Source organism: Diorhabda sublineata, chromosome 7, assembly GCF_026230105.1.
Source record: "Diorhabda sublineata isolate icDioSubl1.1 chromosome 7, icDioSubl1.1, whole genome shotgun sequence".
NCBI classification, from domain to species: domain Eukaryota; kingdom Metazoa; phylum Arthropoda; class Insecta; order Coleoptera; family Chrysomelidae; genus Diorhabda; species Diorhabda sublineata.
In genome coordinates this window covers 33071819-33094941 of record NC_079480.1, presented here as the reverse complement: position 1 = coordinate 33094941, position 23123 = coordinate 33071819, and the positions used below count along the sequence as shown (strand labels likewise).

At 33.1% G+C, this 23123-nt stretch overlaps 2 protein-coding genes across 3 annotated transcripts in view; one reads left to right on the top strand and one right to left on the bottom strand.

Annotated features, from left to right (window-relative positions):
- LOC130446327 (probable G-protein coupled receptor Mth-like 1) overlaps window positions 1–23123 on the top strand; it is a 147716-nt gene that overhangs the window by 109287 nt on the left and 15306 nt on the right. The window lies entirely within an intron of this gene.
- LOC130446328 (zinc finger protein 236) lies at window positions 5577–18239 on the bottom strand. The gene is made up of 7 exons (XM_056782515.1): window positions 17855–18239; window positions 16254–16447; window positions 13385–13572; window positions 11343–11818; window positions 11019–11278; window positions 10776–10968; window positions 5577–8676 (listed from the first exon to the last, which is right to left on the bottom strand). The coding sequence occupies exons 2-7, from the start codon at window positions 16443–16445 to the stop codon at window positions 8453–8455; spliced, it is 1533 nt and encodes a 510-aa protein (XP_056638493.1). The 5' UTR covers window positions 16446–16447; window positions 17855–18239; the 3' UTR covers window positions 5577–8452.

Genomic DNA, 23123 nt, shown 5'->3' with positions numbered 1-23123 from the left:
ATAAGATGGAATGACAATAACGTAGTGACCGCATTGACAAATTGTATCCATGGCCCGTCGAAGCCGGTGAAGCGATATTCGTCTGCACACAAAAAAACAATTACTGTTGATATGCCCTCAGCGATTGTAGAATATAATAAGCATATGGGAGGAGTCGATTTGTTCGACCAATTTATACCAACGTACAGGATTGGGATAAGGTCAAAGAAATGGTGGTGGCCGTTTTTTTCTTGGTGTTTGAATTGCTGTATGGTACAGGGTTGGCTTTTACACAAACAATTAGGGTCAAAAATAGATTTATTATTATTCCAAAGGCAATGCGTATTATACATTCTCCAACATTTCGGGTAGCCAATTTCTAGTCGAGGCCCACAACCAGCTTATAGTAAGCAGGACTAAATTCGTCTAGATCGATTAGACCACCTAATTATAAAAGGAACCTCCAAATACAAAGTTTGTAAATCAAGAACAATTTATTTATGCAAAAAGTGTAACGTTTCCCTACACCCGGAATGCTTTCTAAAGCATCATCAGCCATAAAATTACTACTAATTTTAATTATATTTATGTCTACTCTAGATTTTATGTAATTATTATATATATACTAGCTGACCCGGCCACGCGTTGCTGTGGCTGAAGTTTTTGTTATATTACATTATAGTAAACAATCTAAGAGGAACGATAAAAGAACATCAGACACGGAGTCCACTATGCTTATTTACACAGATGGTATTTGAAAAAAAAAAATGGTGATCTCCTTATTTGACTTTCTACTACTATAACCCTTTAGTACAATGAAATTATTTACGAACAAAGACGAAAATGTTGATGGTGGTATACAAATTCACTGGATTGAGATTTGAAGGGGAAGTACGTTGAACACAATTAATTAAAATGTTCTTACACTTGATATTAAGCAGAAATCAATACAAAATAAAAATTTATCAGATTTATTATTTCCATTTAATTTTATAACAAATAAGTATATTACAGTATAATACAGTAAATAACATGTGACGCTTAAACATCATGAATGAGGTAGGCAAGGCAGACAGTCTTAAACTTTTAAACATTAATGTCTCTTTTTTTGAATTATAAATACTTTCAATTTCAATTTAATTTAACACCAATCGGTGCACAATGTTTTTGGTTATCCTGTCTTTAGCTAACACAAATAGATTCGACGGTTTCCCAACACGTGAACACGCAACATATAGTTGCCCATGAGAAAAACATGGATTTTCCAAATCTAAACCACAAATGGACATTGTTTGACCTTGAGATTTATTTATAGACATGGCGAAAGCTAAACGAATTGGAAACTGTAGCCTTTTGAAGGGTATGGTAGAATCTGATGGTATCATCGGAATACGTGGCAGCAAAACCACTTTTCCTTTAAACTTCCCAGCCAAAATGGTTGCTTCAAGAATGTTACCGGTGATCTTTTTGATGACCAAACGCGTACCGTTACATAATTGAGGCGGATTCAAATTACGGAGGAGAATAATAGGGGAACCAATCTTTAATCGAAGATTATGTGGTGGCATTCCAGGTATATCTAATGAATTTAAAAATTCAATCGGAAAATTTACACTTTCATTTTCATCAACAACAGTATCGATTGATTTAAAAGACATCAGATCGCCTGGTAACAACTGTTGTATCTGGAAGTTAATTTCGTCAACATCAACGTTTTTGGCTGCCAAAATCGCCCGTTGACTGAGCCATTCATGATTCAAATAATTATTCTGTATATCCGGGAAAATACTCTGAATCAATTCATTTTTATCCTGAACAACAGTGCAAAAATTGTCTGGTAGTTTAATGCATTGCGTATTTGGTTGCAGTTCTATTTTACCGTTCCCAATATCTAGTAGTTGTTCGGAAAATATTTGTGCTGATGGATCATTTTGCAATTGTACTCGCATATTTATGGTCAATCGAAGGGTTTCAACACACTGAGAAAAAAAAAATTGAAAATCATTCTAATTAAGTTTTATAATTATGTGATAATACTGACATGTACATTTTAAATTATAGAGTTTAAATAATAATTTCAATAAGAATTGAAATACTAATTTAATCGTTTAAATATAAGAAAAAAAATCTGAAAAACTTGTTATCATGGCACATTGAAATAATAAGTGCTAAATAATTTTTAATAGAGATTAAATAAAAACAATAAAAAAAAATATTTGTACAACTATTGAAAAAGTGTAGGAAATTGTGTATCATTTTTTCATTGACATTTTAATTAAATTTTATAATTATGTGATAATACTTACATACATATATTCAAATTAAATTATAAAGTTTTGATCAATGAAGCACAAATAAGTAAAAAGCAGGATTAATTTCACTGTATTATCTTCATTATAATATGAATTCAATTAACATTTCAGTCTAAGTAACACGTGGCCGGCTATGCTAACACCAAAAATTTAAAAAGTGGAAATAATTGAATTATGCGGTATTTCGTTCACTACAAAATAAATTTAATTAATTTTATAGCGTCAACAACACGTGGTAATTATGCTGTGAAAATGTAGCTTATATGACACGTTCGTAGATTTACCATAGCAGCGCCATCTATTGATTACTTACTCAACCCAGTCGAAAGGTATCGACATCTGTTAGAATCATTTGGAGTTAACAGATAATTGTGACTGTCAAATAATAACAGACGAATAATTAGCAATAAATTAAAATTGCGACTATAATTTGAGATTTAAACTATCCTATCTCTCAAGTTGGATCGAACTGCACATGGTGTGCAAATTTTATTATAATCGGTTAAGTGGTTTAGGAGTCCATTGAGGACAAACATTGTGACACGAGATTTATATATATTAAGATAAAATTACAAAAACACACATTGTTTTTTTTTGTGACAAAATAAAAATTTTTTATCAAACTTAATTTTTTTTTTTTTTTATTTAAAATTAACGTGCTCGGCTACTATGGCCACTTGCACGGGAGCGGTTATAATACATTAAATATGAAATGGTTCATTGATACAAGTATACAATATGAATACACAGTAACACAATTGTTCTATAGTTGGTGGTACAGCTGTACATCTTTGAGAAACTGAAGTAGAGAGGTAATTTGTTCCGAGTTGTTAAGGACTTCATTGTAGTTCTGGCTAAGCCGAAACTGTTGTCTTTCGACGGTATATTTGCGACACTCGGTCAAAATATGCTTCATGGTTAGGTACGAGTTGCAGCTGGAGCAAAATGGTCTGGCAGTAGTAGTCATAAGATATCCATGAGTAAGTCTTGAATGGTCAATTCTTACTCTTCTAATCGCAGTTAAGTCTTGCCTTGAGAGACCAGCGAAGATAATAGGTTGGTTACCAATTGAACGCTGTATTTGACGTAGGGATGTGTTAATAGTGTCCCAATGCTGCTGCCATGTAACTCTGGATTTTCTTTTGAACTGTGATTTTAAATCCTTTCCAATAATTACATTGTCGGTGACGGTATATGTAGCTGCAATTTTTGCCTGTTTGTCTGCTAGTTCGTTGCCTTCGATGCCAATGTGGGAAGGTATCCAAATTAAAGTAACTGCTATTCCTTGGGATGAGATAAGCTGATAGGAGTCATGTATTGATTGGACAATAGGATGTTCGGTAAATATATTTTGGATGGATAAAATAGAGGCAAGTGAGTCTGTACATATGGCGACGAGCTTATAAGGTGGAGAGATTGAATTGATGGCCTGTAGAATGCTGAATAGTTCACCTGTGTGAACGTTACAGGTTGATGGGATAAGGGAAGATTTTATTGCAATTTGTTTTATTGTAATTTGTTCATTATATTTACCATTTCTAACTAAATATGAATTATAGAGGGAGTGATGAAAAAAAAGCCCGTAAGTGCCCAGAAGCAACTCAAGTTGCATAGACGTAATTCGATATTGACCAACAAAATTTTTTTTTTGTAATTTTTCTGTAAATATAGCATCTTTTTTATGAATAAAATGTAAAAAAAATTTGAAAAAATATGAAAAAAGTCTTGGTCACTAATGGGTTTTAACTAACAATCTGTATCGATACTATAATTATTATAATACTAAGTAACGTTGTTGAAAGATATAAACATGTGCAAAGACAGTCAGTTTTTTTACGTTCGTTCCTTTGTATTTCATGTGTTTAAAAGTAGACTTTATAGCCGGTAATATACAACGCATAAGCGCGTTTCTGTTTATGCACTCTTCATGCTTTTATTTATGCAAATATTTTACATTCGACTGATTTATTTTATTGCGTTTCTAAAAAACAAGACAATGTATAAAGTCGGGAAAATGTCTTCGGTCGACTGGACCAAACGTTTCGCAATTAACAATACGGAAAGCGCAGTGAGAACCCGGCTTAATAGTTACGAGTTTCGTTTAATATTTGTTTACATTTTGTGAAAAAGATACGCGTGAAATTTCGTTTCCTACCTAATAAATGCACTAACTACGCTTTGTTTTCTATTCTCACTTAACAATAAATTTTATACGGCTTCGGTTTTTTACGATTTCGCTAAGGCCTTCGATCGTGTTGATCATAAACAAACTAGAATATTATGGCATCCGAGGTGTTCTTTTAAAATGATTTGTATCTTATCTTGAGTGTTGAAATCAATTGGAACGATTTCGAATTGATTTCCAATTTCCAATTGGCAGAGGTGTATCTCAAGGTTCAGTTTTGGGTATAGTTCTTTTTTTGATTTTCATCAATGATCTTACAGACTTACGAATCAATGGTAAATTTACTTATTCGCAGATGACACAAGTGTAAATTAGAGTGGTCAAGATTTATAATGTTTACATTCTACCAAAGATCTCACTACTATTAAGTCCTGATCTATCTAAATACTGAAAAAATCTAGTTTTATCCTATAGAGAAGCTTCACCAGCTCTAAAACTTAACAGTGACTTAACACGATTCTCAAATTTGATCGAGTTTCTTGGTCTACCTATTGACGGTGCCCTTCACTGGTGTGTATATGTCGAAAATGTAGAAAACTAGATAAAAAATTATCCTCTGCTTGTTCGCGATTAAATCTGCTTTAACAACTTACTACTCGCTGTTCCAATAGCATCTTCGGTTCGGTTTACCTTTCTGGGGGTCTTGTAGTTTGCATCTCTTCGAATCTATCTTCAAATTACGTGAAAAAACTATTCGTTACATTTATGGATTGCGAAGAATTTGGACATTTACTCAATTATACCTACTTCTGATCTGGTAAAAAATTCCATCACCTTCAGTGCCAAAGAATTATTGAATCAGTTACATTCGGCTTCGGGGAACAAAGATTAACATGAAGATGATGATAACTAGGTTACTGAAACGCGTGTCAAACAGTCTTGTCTCGAGTGTTGGTATAGTAGTAGTTAACAACGTATTCAATTTGAATATCTTCAATTGCTCCAGTAATTCCAAATTAATTGTAAATTTAGGAATATAACGAGTTCAATATTCCGAATAAAAAGATCTAATTATATAAAAGTCTCGTCGAAACCATCATTTCAATCGGGTACACACAAAATTGAAGCTTGAAATTTCAGTCGAAATAAAATAAAAAAAGTTTTTTATATCGCAACTAATTTATTGGAAAAAATCGTACATTTTCTTAAAGATAAACAGTATTTTACTAAAATCTTTGTCAATATATATTTATATTAAAAATAAAATTGAAACAGACTTATTTCTAAATATCCTCATACTATTAAATACCACTACACCAACACTGCACATTCTCCTAGAACGTTTCGACAACCAAGTTATCGTCTTCAGAGAATCTGAAGAGGTAACTCGTTTATCGAAACGAACGTCAGTAAATGTTGGTGTGAAGATAGTGAACATCGCAATATAAATATAGGGTGTCCCAAAATACACAATTTGAATTAAATAGATAACATAGGTCGCTACAAACTCAATACGTTCTGGAATGGATGCCATGTTTCGGAGTTTTTTTCAATTTGTGTTAGGGGGTCATCCATAATTTACGTCACACGAATTTCATTATTTTTTACCCCTCCCCCGCAGCTGGTTACATTTGTGAGACTCATTCCCTCCCTAGTGTAACGTCACATATTTTGCAAATTACGATAAGAAATTATTGAACGAAAATTATTTTTTAATAAAATTAAGATCAAATCAAACAATTAACAAAACACAAAATATTAATAGAATTTTGAATACACTCCTTTAAATTATTTCGTTATCGTTTGGGTTGTTAGTGTCATTAGTTGTGTCAATATCTTTTTCCTTAAACCATAAATTCACTCAAAGAGACTAAGACAGTTTACGTTCAGTCTCTGAAGACGATAACTAGTTTATCGAAACGCGCCTCAGACAGTGTAATTGTAAATTTTGGTTTAGTGGTGGTGTAAACAGTGTGAATATCGCTAACGGTTCCAGAAATTCCAACTTGAAAATTCTTGTTGTTCATTAGTGACTTTGTATGAAGCAAAATATAGTTTATGGTAAAGATTACCCAAATTAGTTTTTTCGTTTATTTCAAAATTATTTCGTGAGTTAAAAATCGCAAAATAGCAGGACTAAGAACGACGTTGTTTCATCCGCAAAGGTCAGTGGTCGAATTAAAGAAATCACTGCTGGGCGCCATACGTTTGGCGGTTTTAATCAAAGGGAGCCTGGGTGGTCGGCGCCTAACACTAGTAGAACCAGTGGTTGACACAATAAATTGGTATCTTATATTTACACATATATAGTTATTATAAATGTTTTTTGAGGTTTTCGTAAAGTAATAGTTTGAATTTCGTTTTTTTTTTTTTTAAGAAAAAACGTTTAGGAATGGATAAACTGACAATTTACTTTCAGTCTCTGAAGACGATGATTTGGTTATCGAAACGTTCATATCAAACAGTGTATTTTTGAATGTACGAACGTTTCCAGAAATTCCAGCAAAGTTCAATTGTTGAGTTGACTGAAATTTGTAAATTTGTAAACGATTAGGAAGTATACGCTTCCTGAAACTTGCAATTCTTGTCTACGACGCCGAATTGAGATTCCTGGATGGTCGCCGACACTCTCACGCATTGTTTCGACATTACCATCTGAACGATTTGATTTTGGACGACGAGTCTGTTGGGTATCTTCAAGGGATACTGTCTCCCGGAATTTTTTGATTAATCTCATCATAATTGACGAAGTTTTGACACTACTTTGTATGAATATAATAGTCGGATGAAACCTATTAGAAAAGAAGGAGAATATGATGAAAATTAAAGGAAAAATAATTTACGGGCGATCTGAGGGCTGGAAGCGGGCGAGGTTTAAGGGTAAAAACGATTTATCTCGAATTCTGACAAAAATACTAGTTCTATGGAAAAATTTTGAATCGCAAATTCTTCTATCAGAATATCAGCTTTTTTTGAAAAGTCGGTGAGTTTTTTGTTCGTTGAAATCTCTAATTTCTGATGGTGAAAAAATATTGCTATCACAATGGTAGATTTTTTCAAAAAAGGCAAAAAAAAAACGAAAAGAAACCCAAGTCCCATTATTTTTCAACTAATTTTGTACGATTTTGATATATTTATAAGAATTTCTAATGTTACATATTTTTCGTGTAATTAGATTGAAAAAATTTAACTAAAAATTAAACATAATGATCGAAAAAAACTTTTTTTTTGTTTTTTTTTACCTTTTTGGAGAAAATTTACCATGGTGATGGTAATTTTTTTACACCAACAGAAAGTAGAAATTTCAGTGAACAGAAATGTGACGGATTTCTTAAAAAAAACTGTGATATTTTTATGGAAGAATTTTCGTTTGAAAATTAGGATGCTTTTTCGATAACATGTTAAAATAATGTGAAAAAATATATCTTACAAATCAAATAAATTATAGTGTATATGGCACATAAAAAGGTAACTATTAATAAAAATTTCGTGAAAAATAAATGTTTTTTGTAAAAAATACGAATAAAAAACCAAAAAAATTGTTTTTTTTTGAATTTTTTACATAAATTTTGAGGTTATGTGAAAAAAGTGAAACTACAAAAGTTTTATATCTTCTTATTACCTACAACTTTGTTATTAGACTTTTTTCCATAATACTTGTAGTTATGCTGAAAATCGAGATAAACCGTTTTTTACCCTTAAAAACTCATCCTCTTTTCCTTCCCTACCTCAAATCGCCCGTAGATTATTTTTCCTTTCATTTTTATCATATTCTCCTACTTTTCCAATGAATTTCATCCCACTATTATTTTTTTTGGTTTCAAAAATGATCCAAAACACTAACCCTAAACTGTAAGTTGACGATTCGATTTTATTTTTAAGGTTATCAACACTTTACCGCATAAATTCAAATTTTGCGTTAATTTTGGGATACTCCTATTACTCCTAAATAAACATTGAGACATATTTTGAAACAATACGATCTACAGTAGGATACTGTTTATTTGTACACAATGTCATATAAAATCCTATAAAATTATTCCTTCTTGTCTTCCTTGTTATCAAGTTCGGTAGTGTTGATAATTTTGTTGTGGATGGTTCTCAAATGTCTTAAAAGATTACTCTTCACGTTAAACGTCTTGTAGCACAATTCGCAAGTAAACGGTTTCTCTCCAGTATGACTCCTTCTGTGTATCAACATCGATGCGTTTGAAGGGAATGTTTTGTTACAAAGCTTGCAGTAATTAACTCCAACCTTTTCTAAATCATAAAACGTAAACGATAAAATCGTATGATAAATAAAACAATTTTCGAAGGCCGCTTGACATGATGCGAGACAACGTGCAAGAAATTGCATGCAGTAAAAGTAAACAATTTCCTAACCTCAAACTTTATTCAATATTTTGTGGACATTTCGCAAATAAAAATAACTAAACTAAGTAAAGTAAACAAGAAAAAAATGGTAACAATTATATCTACCTCAGCCTTGACAGTTTAGTTAGAAAATTGGACGAGAAAACGTAGAAAATCTAGTTAAAAATGGAAGAAAAAACATTTGAAAACCGCCTAAAGAAAATAAAACGTAAAATCAACAGTTTAGAAAATTGCAAGTGCGAGATTTTGCACGAAACTATTAGTTTAACTTAAACTGCGCATGTTTTTTATCAAGAAAAATTGCGTCTTGCATCATGTCAAGCGGCCTTAAGACTAATTGCTTTCCGGATAAAAAGCTATATTTGAAATAAAGCAGTGATCAAACAGTAATGCTTTTCTTCTTCCAGAAATCAATTAAAATCGAAATTTCGAACCATTTACAAAAAATGAATACTTTCTGAGAATAAACATTTTTTATTTATATAAAAAAATCTGAGCAGATTTAGGTTTTTTCGTAAAGAAATTATAAAAAAGTGAATATCGAAATAGAAAATCATAAAAAATAGAGAAGATTCAATTCATTAAATTGATATTTGATAATATTTACACAGTTTACTCGAAAATTTCCGGCGTTTAAAAAAAATATATTCAACTAACAAAATCGATCTAAAGTATTAACATATTATTCATTATTTAACAAAGTTATTAGATTTTTTTTGAAAAAATATCAAAGTAACGAACGAAATTTTGAAATTAGAATTAGAGTTTTATAATAATTATTCATGAAAATAGTGAGTTTTCATTTTAACAAGTTGTTTCAAACTAAGGCGACACTCCTGGAATCGCAAGTCACAAAATGATACAATATTGAATTGTTTCTTCTTCTTACAGTTCAACAATATATTTTGATCAGTAACCACACTTTTAATGCTTGTTTTCAATAATGGTATTTGGGGGTAACAAGAAAAATTAACTAACCGACTCAGATCTCCGTTAATAACATACAAGTATTATACCTGAAAATGGACACAAGTGAAATCTACTCAAGCTGCAAGACTCAAGAGTTAGCTGTACGTGGCCAGTGCGCCAAAAGATTAATCAGTCTGTTGTTTCCAGTGTTTACCGTCATCAACAAGAGAGTGGTAACTATCATCGAGGCTCTATAAGAATAAAGGTGCGAGAGAGATAACCGATTCATTGTCAATTCATTGCTGAGAAATCGGGTCGAGGAGTGGCTGTGAGGGATTGGACGGTCAGAAGAAGAATTAAGGAAGCTACTGGCCACAAATTAACCGTAACCAATCGAGTCTACAGTCATATCAAACAAAAGTGTGTTTGTATTGAAGTGATAGAAGAGGAAGAGTCTACAGAAGATCTGGAGAGAGATTCACGCAGTGAAAATAGAATGAAAACTGCAAGATTTTTGAACGCTCACGAATGTATGTGTAGATGAGGTGCAGAACAAATTTTAATTTCGATTTCATTCAAAAGCATATAATTGGCTATATTTGTACTTGGTATACCACTATAATTTGAACCATTCTTTAATTTTGTAACTAATGAAGATTCCAAAAAATGTTTTATCGAAAAGTTAAGTAAAATCGACACATTTTTCTCAAAATTATTATATCAGGTTATAACTGACATATACCGTGAAGCTGGTCCTGCTCTATTATGTTAATAAATCTAGCGGAAATTGTGGATACAATTCCCGGAAGGCCAATTACATCATATTTTTTTCATATATACGGTGATAATTTCTTTATATCGCTTTTACCACATTCTGGATATGATAAAATTGTATATAATCGAGTCTCTGATATCCATAGTAGTCAGTAAATAATCTGATGTCAATATTCAAGTAAACGATGTGTTTAAATAAATTAATATGTTAAGAATTAGATAAGTGTTTAGTAAAAAGTCTTAGTGCATATAAATTTACTCCAATATAAATAAATACAAAGAAAATATGGTAAATTCTTTACCTTTTTCATTTTCTTTTTTCGATTCTCGTGGCGATTCTTTCGTGTAATTTTTGGCCTTTTGTCTATTAGAAACGTGCAATTCGAATTCGGTGTGAGCGCTCTGTATATGTTTTACCCATTCAGCCGGGGTTGTGAAGGGCTTTTGGCAAAGGTCACATGTCAATTCTGGAAAAGTTTCATCCCCGTAGGAATCCTGAAAAACATCGATATTATTGACATAAAAAGATTAATAAAAAGACGTACGCTTCCTCCTGTACTGTCTCGTCTTCTTCTTTTCGCGGGTAACATATCCGTGTGGGTCTGTACGTGTCTTACCCATTCTCTGGGTATTGAAAAAGTTTCAGTACATAATTCGCAAGTGAGTGGAGAAAACAGTTTATCTTCGTTTGGGGGACATTCCGGGCTGTTGCTGTCTTCTCGTTCTGATTTTACTTGAATTTCTTCGTACACTTCTTGACATTCGATAACTTTCATATCAACATCGCTCCAATCGACGGGCTCGTCTGTTTAGAGATACAAAATTCGTTTATACAACACGGAAAATGAATAGTACGACGAATTTCCTACCTTTTATCATTAAATATTGTAAATTATTACTGGCTTCCGTTTTAATAACCGTTTTTGGATCACCTCCTGCGGTACTTTCATCGGATGTTTTTGACTTCAACGTATCGGCTTCTTTTCCTGACGATGGCAACAATGTAAAATTGAAAACTGTCGGTCCCGATGAAGAAGCGTTTCCGAACGCTTGAACCTCTGATGGTTTTTGCAATAAAACAAATGTCGGAGTAATCGGAGCTTTCGTAGTACTAGTAGTTACAGCCGATACAGTACTATTCGTACTTTTCGTTATTTTAATAGGCATTTTTAGCGTGGAAGTTGTCACAGCTGGCTGTGGTGCTGTACAAGATATCAAAGGAGGAGGAGACGGTACAACTGGTATGGGAGTTGTTGACGGTGTAGTCGTTGGAGTATGGTTGATTGGAGACGGACTTTGGATAGATTGTTGGGATTGTTTTTCTGCCTTATCGTCTTCTTTTTCTCTGTAACAATATTAATTGATACAATAGAAATAATAGAGGGATAGATTGTCAAAGAGAAAGTGTTGGCGTGTCAGTAGACAAAGTGATGATGTAGTGCGCGTGTTGCGTTTTCCACGGTGTGAAAAAATTTTATCGATCCCATTACGGGGAATATGTGTTTTCAAAATTTACTGAATTTAACTGGCTATTAACGTATGTAACAAAAATTCGTTGCCTTCAATATCTGGTTCTCGTTAATTCTTTTTCTATTTCCCACAATGACATCTGCTTTTCCAATTAATTTTTCCTGAATAAACCATTTCTTCCTAAATCTAGTTACAAATGAGGGAAAAGTAAAAATACAAGAAAATATGGAACATGGCACTTAGTCCATATTTGTTGTTGTAGGTTTTTCGTACTATGTGTCGAATCCTATTGTGACTGCGCCAATTCTGAATAACACAGAATTTTATAATGTTTCAATGTTCATATGTTAAATTTTAACTTAGTTATGGCAAGTTAGATATCCGGAAATGTATATAAAATTTAGTTAGTTATAAAAAACTGAATTATGAATATATTTAGATAGCAAAATATTGATTTTTCGATGATTTATAAAATGAATGTGAACAAGGAATACCAAGTTTAAACTTTTCAAAAAGTTGGCAGTCTAAAGTTTTGATTATAGATTGGTGTGCAATTTATAGATGGTTGGTTCGTCGATTTTGGCTATTGAATTCAACCTTAGAACACAGAAATAAAGCCGGAAATTCTCAAAAGACAAGCGTGGGTTACGGCAGCGAAGAAATAATGAAGATCGACTATCACGACAAATTTTATCTATGAAGAACAACTAACAATTAAACACAAATTTAAAAATGAAATTGGGAAAGCTGGTTACAACTGGTTCACTTTGTTTTCTAGCCGTCATCCAAAAATTAGTATTCGTAAATCAGAAACTGTCTTCATATCTAGAGCAACGGCTATAAACCGAAAGAAAACGGGAGATTTACTTAAAACAATTATGGCATAGAATTCTTCATTTGATAAACGTGCAAACGTATTCAATATCGATGGAACGGATCTCCAAATGGTTTCCAGAAAGGGGTCCAAAGCTTTGTCGACTTTTTACCTCCTGCGGTTATAATGAACGCAAAAAATAATAAAACTAGAGTTGGAGGATGATTTTCCACCAAAATCTATATTGTTTATGGCACGAAAATCTGCCTACATCAACGCCACTATTTTTCTTAAGCGGATGCGTGAATATTTTGTACCTAGAATATCTTAAGAGAAAAAGAAAACGAGATAAACTATTTTAACTTCTCCAGAAGATCTGAACAATCGCAAAGAAGAAAAGACTGAAGATAAAAAAAACTACAGAGAAAGATTAAAAGACAATAAACATAAAAAAAGGATTTTACATGTAGTGTAGATGAAATAATTTTAGAAAGTGACGAAAGTGGTTAAAATTTGTGCGTTGGATGTGAGGAAACCTATACACATATAAAAAGGAATGTTAATTTGATTTAATGTAATGTAACATTTGGTTATACGAAGACTGCACGTCTTACGGGACTTACTTACCTGTATAATCCTTTTATTTGCAATATATCTCCACCTCTCAACACTTGTTTCAAAATTTCCTTGGGAACCTTCGCTTCTCCGCTGTACATGTATCTGAGTAAAACTTTTAAAGATTTGTAATCGATTTCCGGAGGCATGACTATCATTAAAGGCAAAGTTGTCGTTACTTTCCGTTGATATTTCAAAATCTAACCATAAAAATACGTATGTTAGTAATTGTATATTATTAAAACAGAGACTAAATATACAAGATCCACGAACAAATTTGTGAGAGAATAAAATCCAGCCACATCTAACCGAATAAAATCCAACAACTTCTAACCGAATAAAATCCAACCACATCTAACCGAAGAAAATCCAACCACTTCTAACCGAATACAATCCAGCTACATCTAACCGAAGAAAATCCAACCACTTCTAACCGAATACAATCCAGCTACATCTAACCGAAGAAAATCCAACCACTTCTGGCCGAATAAAATCCAACCACTTCTAACCGAATACAATCCAGCCACATCTAACCGAAGAAAATCCAACCACTTCTAACCGAATACAATCCAGCTACATCTAACCGAAGAAAATCCAACCACTTCTAACCGAATACAATCCAGCCACATCTAACCGAAGAAAATCCAACCACTTCCAACCGAATACAATCCAACCACATCTAACCGAAGAAAATCCAACCACTTCTAACCGAATACAATCCAGCCACATCTAACCGAAGAAAATCCAACCACTTCTGGCCGAATACAATCCAGCCACATCTAACCGAAGAAAATCCAACCACTTCTAACCGAATACAATCCAGCTACATCTAACCGAAGAAAATCCAACCACTTCTGGCCGAATAAAATCCAACCACTTCTAACCGAATACAATCCAGCCACATCTAACCGAAGAAAATCCAACCACTTCTAACCGAATACAATCCAGCTACATCTAACCGAAGAAAATCCAACCACGTCTGGCCGAATAAAATCCAGCTACATCTAACCGAATACAATCCAGCCTCATCTAACTGAATAAAATCCAGCCTCATCTAACCGAATAAAATCCAGCCTCATCTAACTGAATAAAATCCAGCTACATCTAACCGAATAAAATCCAGCAACATCTAACCGAATAAAATCCAGCCTCATTTAACTGAATAAAGTCCAGACACATCTAATCGAAGAAAATCCAGCCACATCAAACCAAAAAGCTGATTTCAAATATACTGTTCAAATGGGCCAAAAATTTTTCACCAATTTACCGTAGGGACGTTCCTAATTTTTTCGAAATTTACTCATAATCTTCCGATCCACGGGAGAGCAACGCGCGTCCGGTGTGATATAATTTTGTAAAAATAATGATTATTACGTCATTACTTCTCGTCAATTTCGATCATATTAGACGGAATATTAATTAATGTCTATGTGTAAATTCAAGTGAATAATTGGTTAGAAATGTTGGAACTAACGACTATTAATACAAAACCCGCACAAAAAACATAAAGAGCGTTTACGCCCGACGCTTCAGGCCGAAAACGGTATTCACCCGAGTTATGTACAATATTTTTCCCAAGATCCCCACAATGCGATAAACTTTTTGTTTTTAATTTTCATATTTTTACAATAACAAATCATTATTTATAAACCACTGTAATCCTTTTTATTGTTATGATTACAAAAATTTATAATTATTTTATTGTTTGAACAATTTGTAAAATGTTTGGTGATATATAATTTGCGATATTTTTGAAGAGCAAATTTCCTGGTTCGTCCGATAACGCTTCTGATTCTACCGAAGCCCTCGAACACGTCGGTGACTTTTCGTTCTCTGCTCGCAAAGTTTTGTTTGCAACTTCCATTTTGTACGCATATGATTTATCTATATAACTTTCAGCCGCTGTAACCAATTCCCATGACTTTTGAGGATTGTAATATCGCTACTTGCATCCACCAGGATTGTCACGGATGACATTCGGAAACGGTATAACTGCGTATCAACAATAGAGACCATTAACACCATTTTTGTAAATTAATATCGATTATCAGTAGCCTCTCGAATAAATTGATGATCTACAGCCCGAAACTCACCCTTGCAGATTTCGTTTTGTTCTTTCGACTGAAGAGATAACTGAAAGAATATTTGGAGACCCAGAACAACATTAGAGCCGTTACGACGGGGTCGGTAAAGGTAAATCTCGATATTAAAAGTATTTTGATACTAGAGGGTGGTATTTCGAAGAATATTGATACATCAGGCCTTGAAGCATTACTTTCTGGATATACCCTTTATAAGTAAAAAAAGGAAAATGCCGTTTCGTCTTTGTATATTCATACTCGGCCTTATCAATTAGAAATAACATGTTACAGTTCTTCCAATATCAATTGCAGATTATAAAAAATTATAAAACGTAAATAGACGAGTAAGATGTACCTGCCTGTAAGGGAGTTTGGTTTAAACCGGGTACCAGACGTGAACTGAGCCCTTTTTGTACTCCATTCGTCTATTAGAACTTCTGTAGTCTTTTATCTGACGCAAATAATCTTGTCGCCATCAAACTACCCTTGACGATTAAATTGAATAAACTAACCAATTCTCGCCACTGTTTATGGCAGACTTTCTAGCAGATATATTTCGAACAAATTGTGTACCGACAGCTTCGTCCAATAGAAATGCGTTTATGTTTACGATTCGATGTTTTCATTGGTAAACAGTGAAGATGATGAGTCCACGTGGACTGACGGTTTGTTAATTTGGTATGAGTGCTGTGCGTATTTATGAAATATTGATTTTTCCTCGCATAACTGTCTTCTGCAATTGATATTGGTGGATAACTGTTTTTTTGGGTACGATGAACGATTTGCATTTCATTTATTACCTGAGCTAGATAACGACTGCTATAAGACAATACGTAACGGTGAGCCATAACCTGGTGACCATCCATTGTAACTAAAGCGACATCAGCGTAAGACTCGTTATAAAGTGAAGTAGCGATGCATGAATGCATGTAAGAACTGTAATAATTCCATTTTAGTTGATATGTCTCGCAAAGTTCTGCGTGTTGTTCCATAACTGTTGAAAGAAATTGATATCAATTAAAAATGAACAAACATTTTAAAAAATATGATTTTTCAATAAGAAATCAAATCTCAAATATTTACTTAACCGCGCCGAAATCAAATCTTTGTTTTTACCACTAAATCAAAAAACGCAATTAAATATATAAAATTCGAAAGTTGATGTCGATACTGAAGAATTGGGACACCCTGTTTTTTGATAACTCTTAAGCAGGGTCCACACTATGCCGCGGTACCGGGCGGGTACGTTCGGACCGGCACGACGTCCACACCGAAAACGAAGCCGACCGGGTTATTTCTACTTACATTATAGTTTTTTTTAAAGTGTTAGTGTTTTCAAAATGATTGCCGACTATGACGTCGCTATGTCAGCCATGGCTGTGGTGGTACTCGCTTTAAATCAGCCCCCAAAAAGACAATAAAAAACCCTACTTAAACAAAATAGAATAATTCGTCTAGTTCGGTCGGAAATTTAATTGTAACTGAAGCCGCTCGAGGCTGCTCGGCACGTCCTCACTTTATATTTTTGTTCGGCTCGGCTCGGCTTTCTTTGATCTGTACCAACTTTATGCGGGTTATGTGTCCAAATATGGACACAGTTTCTTCTTGCTATTGGAATTTATTTCAAAAAACAAATCAATTTTATCTTCCTTGCTGCATAAACCAAGGACGGCTGTAGTCATCTACTCGGCAATTCGGCCCCACAATTATTACTCTAGTTGCCAGCACATCCCGAAAGTATTTTATTCGAAAAATGTAGCTGAAGCCGAAAATCAATTGTCTTTCGAAACGTACTGCTATATTTTTTTCGATCCTTACCCATTTGAGCTTTTTGTCTCCAAAATTCTCAACGCGCATTGAAAGATTGAAAAAAAAATTTACCAAATGGAAGATCGAAAAATTACCTAATTAACTAAAGCTTAAAAAGTCGTCGTTCTATTTATTAAAATAATCATATAAAATAAAAAAGCACATTTTATATGAAATAATCAATTAATTGATGATTTGTTACTTGATTTACACAATATTTGTGAAAAATTTCGACTATGATTATCTCGAAAATGAAGCAAGATCGAAAATTTTATTCTTCATATATATGATCAAATGATTTAACGAGACAAAAACAAATTATTTTACTTTAAAATACCAAACAAACACCTAGTAGATCGCTTTTAATTGAAATAAATTTTAAAACATTTTGTAATAATATTTATTGACCGCCCCTCGTATCGGTAAATCAATAATTTGACGCACGTGATATTTCTTGTCCATACCAAAGTCAATTTCTCGTTGAAAATCCTTAATATCATCACGTGGAATAACGATTTTTTAAACGAAGCACTTTTCGTACATCAAATCATTCAAAATAAAGATAATAGTCTAAATTCTAAACATTACTTACTTGTACAACTGTTTTTATTTTTTTAAATATACTTTTGAACAACAACTATCAATTTTATTTCTTCTATACAGTTGAAACTGTCACAAAAATCGATTTCGGATTAATATTATTGTTTTTAATCGCGCACTAAACTTAGATTTTATTTAGACTCACTAAAACTTTCAATATATATATCAATGGCTTTCAAAAACTCTGTCTTCGATATCGCATATTGCGGAATTGCAGTCTGCAGGGCCCTAAAGATAATCGATATTATCGGTGGCCTTAACCGCCATTGATTTCCAACAGCCAATCCTGGAGCTGCGTTTATACTATCGATCTGTCATTGTACCAACTGCGCATAACTCGATTCTTTGGACTATTAACAGGTATAATCGTAGAATATCGTTCACAGTGATGCCAGTTTTACGGTTTTCAACGTTATTTTGAAATCAATTACATTTTTAATGCTTAGAAATAACACGAATTGTAAATAATTTCGTCTAAAGTTTTTTCATTTTGTAAATGATGTAATAATAAAAAATGCAATGGTCGCTAAAAGAAAAATTAAATTTTATAGGCAAAAATAAAAACCACGATAAAATAATATATTATTTTATAATATTAATCACAACTTGCACACCACTAACTATAAACATCTATAAAAAATATTTTTTCTCCTTTTTTTGTCTCAATGTACTTTCCTCTTTAGGGAATGGCTCTAACTCTATTAACATTTATAGAAAATATATTTAGCTACACTCTGAAACAGATTAGACACTTTTATTTTTATGGTATAGAGCTGGAAAGTGGTTGGCAAAAATACTTTCGCTAAAAATCCCAAAACAGAAACAAAAACGATGCTGACTATGTAGACATCTTCAGTCTAATTACTCGGCTGGAAGCGATTCTATCATTGTTGTCTATAGAGCTGTTGAGAGGATGATTCTGCGACAGTTTGATGTCTCGACTGTATTCTTATATGTTGTTGTCGAAGATGAAATCTTCATGAAACAACCTGAGGGATATGCGGATGGAACAGAACGTGTTTGTCGTCTCTTTCTTTCTTAAGCTTGAAATAGCTCAAAGTGATGGTAATATCATGGTCAAACAATCGACTTTTATCAAGATAATCCTCGTCCGATTCAATATGGATGGATGCAAACCAGTATTGGAGAAACTCACTACTCATGCACCAAGGAAAGCTTCTGATTTCGATCTGCTGTTATGGCTCTACACTACGTGGCTAGTGGTACTCGTGGTACAGTCAACTGGAAAACCCTACCGAGAAGAATGCCATCGAAGAACCAACAGAGTTATTCGCTACATGGCGGGCTTCAAGTTGATGTACAGCTGCAGCCCTGATACTCGTCTAGTCGATAAATGGAGTAATCGTAAAACTGCAGGTACAGTTGTCTAGAATTGGTTGCTGATTCTACCTGTGAAGCAGAAATTTTCTCAGAAAATCTTGATTTAAAAGAAACAGACATTCTTAGAAAGCCCGTATCTCATCCAAGACCTCACGTTCTAAGAGATAGTTTTGAGTCTACTATAAGACAGCTTCGGCTATATAAAAAAGTATTGAAGAATCCTGAGTCAACGATTGTATTTATAGCGGTGGCCTAATTGTGTCGTTCTGTGATGTCAGAGTTTCTTTAAATTAGAACCTGAAAATCACATCAGAAAATCGTCAACCATTTTATTTATAACCTATTGAATGGAAGGTGCAATAATTAATCTTTGACGATGCAATGAAACTAATTCAAAACAGTGAAAATTCCAAATTAAATAAACTCTTTGTGTTAAAAAGTGATGTATCGACGTGCCAAAATCAGAAATTGAACATCTTATATCTGAAACGAAGTTTTTGCCCACTTCATAATCCATTCAACAAATTTCAAAATGTTATATTGAGGGGGAGAGATTTTTATGGAATGATGAGTCAAAGTTTGAGGTTATGGATCTAAGAGAAGATTGTTTGTGCGCAGGTCTCAAAGAAAGAACGGATGTTAGATCCATAATCCCGACTGTGGAACACGACGGAGGCTCGGTGATGGTTTGGGGATGTTTTGATTAAGAGACTTGGTAAAAATTTAAATGATTTTGAGGAAAGAAAAAATATTATAGGAAAATATAGTACGTTCTGGCCAATAGAAAATTTATTTTCTAACATGATAACGAAGCTGTGCAAAGAGTATTTGAAGTAATTGGAAAAGAAGAATGTCCTGAAAGGGAATATCCTGAAAAATGAATGGAACCAAATAGACGACGATTATTTGTCAGATTTGTTTTATCACTATTCTTATTTATATATGTTATTATCCTCAAAATATAAAAAATTATGGTAAACAGTTAAATTTATCATATGTGATGGATTCTAATTTTCTTCGCATAGTACCACACAATTAGTGGAGGTATACATTGAAAGAGAGTCATACATTTTGGAGTTCAACTGAAACCCACACTTTATTGAATCGATTATACAATCCCACGTCTTTAGACAAACTATGAAAAGGTCTTGTTAATCTTCTCAAGTAATGAAAGAAGGGAACTTCCTTATTAATATTCTCCAAATTGAATTAGCGAGTTATTTAGTTGCAAGATGATTGAATGGAACGTATAATAATAAAAGTTTAATGTAAAAAATACAGCTTGAAATAAGGTAAAGTTTTCTTCTGTATATTGAAATTTTACTTCGTTTGTATCTTGATTTAGTTATTGTTATGTTTGTTTTTTAGTTTTTACAAGCTTTTGTCCACAAATTTCTCTCTATCTATCTCTCTCTCTCTCTATACAAATTTCCATAATCTTAAACTAAATAAACATTAAAACGACCGCACCTCCGATCGCACAGTTTGATGGACAGGAATGCAGCAGATGATCGGTGTGTCTAGTAGACAACTCCGCATCTTCTCCGCTCAAACTCTCTGTTACATTCGTTTTGGAAGACACCTTCACGATTGATGGAGTCGAAAATTTAAAGAGCGTCGAACTGATGTTCATGATGAAGGAGGATAAGACGCAAGTCTGTCGCTACAGACGACATTGTTCAGCGAATTGATCAAGCGGTTAGGGTTTATCGTAAGTGAAATTTCCGTTTCAAGTTTCAAGATCTGCCCCCTTTTCTCTATAGTTACGGAAAATTTGCGCTCGCCGGGCCCCAACGATATTGACTGACAATCACAAAACTCGCCGAAGAGCTTTGGAGTCTCTTGACAGTTACAATACTGATGGAGAAGATTTTTTGACAGGTGATGAGACGTAGATAGGCCCGAAACAAACCGAAAATCACATCAATAGATGCACGTAAATTCTCCAACTAAATTCAAATGAACCTTCAACAACCGTATGATTATGGCAAAAAAGGTGTTTATGCAGCCCAGAACCACAATTGATGCAGATTCATATTGTAAAACTGTGGCGTTTACTAAGAGCTAATCAAATCAAAGAGGTATGCCGACTTTTGGAATTGTTCTGATTCACGACGATTCCTTCGGCAATTTTCAACTTTTTCCCGATCTGAAGCAGCGGCTTGGAAGACGGCGCTTCTAAACTGACGTGGAGCTCAAATAAACCGTCACAACCTGCTTCCAACCATTGGAGGCTACACTCACTTTTTCAAAAACATCCAATTGAAATTGTAGCTAACAAAAAAACATTAAAGTGTATCAAACGTCCTAACCCTTGCTGAAAGAGGGAGGTCAATGAACTCTTGTACTTTTCTTCTTCTCTCTCTTCTTTTTTCTTACGAATTCATCTGTGAAGCAATTGGTAAACGGCCAATATAAGAAAAAGCTATTTGAATTGGACTAGAATAGAATTTGAAAGCGCTAAAATTGAAAGGAAAAATTTTTTTAATAGTCATTTGATTGATTGATGCAATTCTTCGTTTCCTACGAAACAAATCACCGTTCTGACATACGGAAATAAATATTCATGAATGTATAATTTCAACTATTAATTTTGACGCGTGATTGTTGTTATTACAAATCGATGTTTAGTAGATTCAAAATTAGGTTACTAAAATTTATTTTTTCTATTCCTCTAATTTAATTAATATTTTGATAATGAAGGTCGATTTTCTTGAAAATTGGTATGGAGGTCTTTCAAACTTACCCTGTGACGAAGGGTGCTTTTGCCCCGTGGGTAGTAGATGAACATTTATTTCATCAAAATAACCTCCTAGATCGATGGACTGATTAATTCTAAGCAACATTTATTCTACAAAGTTTTTTTCTAAAAATGGTACTTTTAGAGTGATTAATGATTGAAACTGCTCATTTTTTATTCAAAAAACTATTTTTTATGAATAACTTGAATAGTTTTCATTTTATGAGAAAAATCATCTAGAACAAAGATGTAGCTAATAAAAAAACAAATAGATTCATTTTTTAAGGACCTCTGTAAATTCAATAATAACAGAGTTATTGCTCGTTGAAGGATGGCTAGTTTTGAAGAACCCCGAAATTGACAACCTTTAACCTCAAATAACAAGGAATTGATGAAATTTTTGGAAAAAACTCTGGAGATCTTTTTCAAAGCACATAGAAAAACCTTTAAAATGAGCACTATCAAAAGACTTTTGCATAAGAATTGACTGATTTATAACAAAAATAAGGTTTCTTCTTTTTTCTTCTTAGAAAAAATGTAATAATTATACCCTCGCCATTACCACCCTAATTGAAATTAATCGTAATCCACTTGTAATTAACTTTATTTATGTATTATTGATATGATTCATATGATTTGACCGGTTTTGAATGCTTATTTTAGAAAAAATAAATTCGATTGAACACTGCATTTTGTAATCTTGAAAAAAAAAATAAACTATAAATTATTCATGTTATGAGAAAATGTTTTTCTTGGCAAAAATTTTGAATTTTCTTAAATCTATGTATCATAAAAATTGAAGGAAATACATTAGTTCGAAGTATGCATTCGCGTATCAAATGTGGCTTATGTAACCCCTTTGAGGTGCCCCTTTTGCAAAACCGGGGGCTGCAGCAAATTTTACTTAATATGACGTTGAAGTACTTGAAATCCCCTACAAAATACTTTTCAAAAAAAGTTTCTAGCTCGAAAATTAAGCGAGTTATTGTTGAAAAACCAACTGCAATCAACCAATTCTCAATTCAATATAAATACACTTTTGAATAATTTTTAATTATAAAAGAATCTTAGAGATTATTTTTTAACTTTTCATATGAATAGGGGATGTTTTGTGTAGAGTTTTTCTTGCCAAAAATTTTGAGTTTTCTTAAATCTATGTATCATAAAAATTGAAGGAAAT

What these genes read in the sequence shown, in the direction of transcription:
- LOC130446328 (XM_056782515.1), bottom strand. Translation starts at nt 16,445, where the DNA reads ATGGAACAACACGCAGAACTTTGCGAGACATATCAACTAAAATGGAAT. An exon ending in GCAGTCGTTATCTAGCTCAG is followed by an intron (nt 13,573 to 16,253) that starts GTAATAAATGAA and finishes TTTTATGGTTAG; the next exon opens with ATTTTGAAATATCAACGGAA. An exon ending in ACAATATTTAATGATAAAAG is followed by an intron (nt 11,279 to 11,342) that starts GTAGGAAATTCG and finishes ATCTCTAAACAG; the next exon opens with ACGAGCCCGTCGATTGGAGC.